The sequence below is a fragment of the Staurois parvus genome, unplaced genomic scaffold (genome assembly GCF_062004578.1).
Source record: "Staurois parvus isolate SC_StPar_1 unplaced genomic scaffold, SC_StPar_1.0 ptg003154l, whole genome shotgun sequence".
Taxonomy (NCBI): Eukaryota; Metazoa; Chordata; class Amphibia; order Anura; family Ranidae; genus Staurois; species Staurois parvus.
In genome coordinates, this window is record NW_028320950.1 from 70,001 (window position 1) to 75,000 (window position 5,000).

The following is a 5,000-nucleotide window of genomic DNA, read 5'->3' on the forward strand; positions in this document are numbered from 1 at the left end:
ATACAGTGTGACGGGGGAGGGCACCATACAATGTGACGGGGGAGCGCACCATACAGTGTGACGGGGGAGCGCCATACAATGTGACAGGGGAGCGCACCATACACTGTGACGGGGGAACTCACCATACAATGTGACGGGGGAGCGCACCATACAGTGTGACATGGGAGCGCACCATACAATGTGACGGGGGAGCGCACCATACAATGTGACGGGGGAGCGCACCATACAGTGTGACGGGGGAGCGCACCATACAATGTGACGGGGGAGCGCACCATACAATGTGACGGGGGAGCGCACCATACAATGTGACGGGGGAGCGCACCATACAGTGTGACGGGGGAGCGCACCATACAATGTGACGGGGGAGCGCACCATACAGTGTGACATGGGAGCGCACCATACAATGTGACGGGGGAGCGCACCATACAATGTGACGGGGGAGCGCACCATACAATGTGACGGGGGAGCGCACCATACAGTGTGACGGGGGAGCGCACCATACAATGTGACGGGGGAGCGCACCATACAATGTGACGGGGGAGCGCACCATACAATGTGACAGGAGCACACCATACAATGTGACAGGGGAGCACACCATACAATGTGACAGGGGAGCACACCATACAACGTGACGGGGGAGCGCACCATACAACGTGACGGGGGAGCGCACCATACCATGTGACGGGGGAGCGCACCATACAACGTGACAGGGGAGCGCACCATACCATGTGACAGGGGAGCGCACCATACAACGTGACAGGGGAGCGCACCATACCATGTGACAGGGGAGCGCACCATACAACGTGACAGGGGAGCGTACCATACCATGTGACAGGGGAGCGCACCATACAACGTGACAGGGGAGCGCACCATACCATGTGACAGGGGAGCGCACCATACAACGTGACAGGGGAGCGTACCATACCATGTGACAGGGGAGCGCACCATACAACGTGACGGGAGCGCACCATACCATGTGACAGGGGAGCGCACCATACAACGTGACAGGGGAGCGCACCATACAACGTGACAGGGGAGCGCACCATACAACGTGACAGGGGAGCGCACCATACAATGTGACAGCAATACAAATACATTATGTTTTTATTCGGATACAAATGGATACATTGTTACAGCCACAAGACTTTTCATATAAAATATAATAGCGGAAGAAGAACGGAGCCGCCGTGACACCTGTACATTCTTCTTCTTCTTCCAGGTCACGGCTCATGCGCAGATTTTTTATCGGTAAAACGATCGGCCGATTTGCCCATCATTGCCGGGAAAATCAGCTGATCGTCAAAATCGGCCGCAAATTTTCCAACATGACCGATGAAAAAAAACTGCAAAAAACCCAAAAAACGGCCGACCAATTAACCCACTAACAGTGCGAAAATCGGCCGATTTTTGACCCATCTATGGCCGGCATAAGGCGCGGTTCAGATATTGCATTGCGGGAACAAGTGTCCTTGCTTGCGATTTTCACGGGTTTCCACATGCCGCGCATAGGGCAGCCCATTCGCTTCAATGCGCGTTTGTCACCCGAATAAGGCTCCTGCTGCTTTCTGGATGTCAATTTTAGCGCGATTTGCCGATCGATAATCATGGCAGAAACGAACAACATTTGGGGTGCCAGTCACGAGCTGGGAGCTTGTCCGGGACAACCTGGGATCAGAGGAAATGGGTTGAATGATGCTGACCATCTGACTGAGGACATCTACTGGCAGAATAAAAAAAAAGGACTGGAACTCTCTGGACTGAAGCTGAATATTGAAGCCAAAGCTGTTTTTTTTTTTGGGGGGGGTTCTTCATTTTTATTTATTATTTTGGCTGGAGTTCTGTTTTACATGATCCCCTACAAAATGAGTTGTAGATGGAGAGTGACACCACGCAGGGAACCTATAGACCGGCACGCAGGCCTTCACAAATGCGTCACTCCACTCCTGACTCATCCCACACGGACATCCCAGGCGCCGGTCTCCACACTCAGAAGTAAAAAAAAAATTAAAAATAAAAGCCGCACTCCACAATTTAATTTTCCTTTGTCTTTAATTTGTAAAAAAACAAAAATAAATAAATAAATAAATGAATAAAGGCCGCACTCCACAATTTAGTTCTCCTTTGTGTTTAATTTGTAAAAATAAATAAATAAAAACTGAACTCCACAATTTAATTTTCCTTTGTGTTTAATTTGTAAAAAAACAAAAAATAAATAAATAAATAAAGGCCGCACTCCACAATTTAATTCTCCTTTGTGTTTAATTTGTAAAAATAAATAAATAAATAAATAAAAGCCGCACTCCACAATTTAGTTCTCCTTTGTGTTTAATTTGTAAAAAAACAAAAAATAAATAAAGGCCGCACTCCACAATTTAATTTTCCTTTGTGCTTAATTTGTAAAAAAAAAATCATAAATAAATAAAAGCCGAACTCCACAATTTAATTTTCCTTTGTGTTTAATTTGTAAAAAAACAAAAAATAAATAAATAAAAGCCGAACTCCACAATTTAATTTTCCTTTGTGTTTAATTTGTAAAAAAACAAAAAATAAATAATCAAATAAAGGCCGCACTCCACGATGTAGTTCTCCTTTGTGTTTAATTTGTAAAAAAATAAAAATAAATAAATAAAAGCTGAACTCCACAATTTAATTCTCCTTTGTGTTTAATTTGTAAAAAAACAAAAAATAAATAAAGGCCGCACTCCACAATTTAATTTTCCTTTGTGCTTAATTTGTAAAAATAAATAAATAAAAGCCGCACTCCACAATTTAGTTCTCCCTTGTGTTTAATTTGTAAAAAAACAAAAAATAAATAAAGGCCGCACTCCACAATTTAATTTTCCTTTGTGTTTAATTTGTAAAAAAATAATAATAAATAAATAAAAGCCGAACTCCACAATTTAATTTTCCTTTGTGTTTAATTTGTAAAAAAACAAAAAATAAATAAAAGCCGAACTCCACAATTTAATTTTCCTTTGTGTTTAATTTGTAAAAAAACAAAAAATAAATAATCAAATAAAGGCCGCACTCCACAATGTAGTTCTCCTTTGTGTTTAATTTGTAAAAAAATAAAAATAAATAAATAAAAGCTGAACTCCACAATTTAATTCTCCTTTGTGTTTAATTTGTAAAAAAACAAAAAATAAATAAATAAATAAAGGCCGCACTCCACAATTTAATTTTCCTTTGTGTTTAATTTGTAAAAAACCAAAAAATAAATAAATAAATAAAGGCCGCACTCCATAATTTAATTTTCCTTTGTGTTTAATTTGTAAAAATAAATAAATAAAAGCCGCACTCCACAATTTAGTTCTCCTTTGTGTTTAATTTGTAAAAACAAAAATAAATAAATAAATAAAAGCCGCACTCCACAATTTAGTTCTCCTTTGTGTTTAATTTGTAAAAAAAAAAAAAAAAAAACTGCATCCAAAAAACCCCCAGAAACCAAACTTCCTCGACGCGTTTCACCAATGCTGGATTTTTTCACCAGGATGGGGGGGAGTGAACAAGCCAGCAGTGGTGAAACGCGTTGAAGGATGTTTTCGTTTGCAGTCATCAACGTATACATTTTTTATTTTTTTTAAATTTTTTTACAAATTAACACAGAAGGGCGAGCTAGGTTCTGGAGTTCAACATATTTTTTATAATTTAATATTTTTTACAATATTTTTTATGCAGGACTATGGGTTTATAATAGACTGAACAAGAACATGTACAAGCCAGCAGTGGTGAAACACATTGAGGAAGGTCGGTTTCGGTTGGAGACAGTGTATGCAGTCTTTTTTTTTGACAAATTAAAAAAAAAAAGAAGAGCTAAGTTGTGGAGAGTGACTTTTTTAAATACTTTTTAAAAATGTTTTAAATATTTTTTATGCATTTTAAAAGTATAAAATGCATAAAAAATATTTTTAAAATGTATACAAAATATTTAAAAAAAAAAATTTTAAATGCATAAAAATATTTTAATGTTTTAAAATGCATACAAAATATTTTAAAAACATTTAAAATGCATAAAAAATATTTTTAAAATGTTTTAAAATGCATAAACATATTTAAAAAAAAATAAAATGCAAAAAAAAATTTAAACTGTTTTAAAATGCATAAACGTATTTTAAAAAAATTAAAATGCATACAAAATATTTTAATTTTTTTTTTATATTTTTCATGCAGGTCTTTGGGCCTGTATTAGACTGAACCAGAAATAATAACATTTGAAACACGGCTTCTGTATCTATCCTTATGTCTTGTTGTATATTGTGTGTTACCTGCACTTCTCCTTTGATGTGATCAGTAGGGTTTTACGTCCTCCTCACCCTCAATGTTCTGTTTTCAGGATTCAGTCTGGACGCCTATAACATGGACGACAAAGAGGTGAGCGACACATGAGTTCATCTAATCGACCCTTTCAGCACCAAATAACCAGACCTACATCCCTGTGCGCAGGGGCGGACTGTCCATTTGGAAACCCGGGCACTACCTGAGAGCCCGGGGTCAGTAGGGGGCCCCATGAGATGCCCCTGGTACCTTTTTCATAGGCCTTTTTGAGTTTGGGCAAGTACACAGGGGCCCCATGATCCCCTATTGCCCGGGGGCCCCATGAGTTGTCAGTCCGCCCCTGCCTGTGCGTGACCCTGAAGGCCAACCAAAGTCTCAGAAAGCAATAGGGAGTGAGACATGGTACAAGAAATTGATGCGTTTCGGTGAACACACTGTACGCGCATGCGTGGATGATTGCTGGTGCACAGGAGAATTGGCGCATACACGAGCAGGACCACAACTTGTATGGCCAGCTGTATGCGCCACCTGCTGCTCCCACTGGGAATGACACTCTTGAGCCTTTCATTTGTTTAAAGTGGTGCACTACGGCGTTCACCCCTGCAGGGGCCACATGTACCCGTTCAGATGTGTCATGCCTTCCTATGTAGGCAGTCCCATTGATGTCAGTTGGGATGCAGCGGCTCCACAGACACAGTCACTGATCCCAATCTGACATCCATGCG

The 5,000-nt window shown here is 40.3% G+C and overlaps 1 protein-coding gene across 1 annotated transcript in view; it reads left to right on the forward strand.

Annotated features, from left to right (window-relative positions):
* The window catches only part of UTS2 (urotensin 2), a 15,132-nt gene that overhangs the window by 6,376 nt on the left and 3,756 nt on the right, over positions 1-5,000 (forward strand). The window contains exon 3 of the mRNA XM_089667290.1: positions 4,334-4,371. Within this exon, the coding sequence (XP_089523416.1) occupies positions 4,334-4,371 (38 nt within the window). The remainder of the gene's footprint in view (positions 1-4,333; positions 4,372-5,000) is intronic.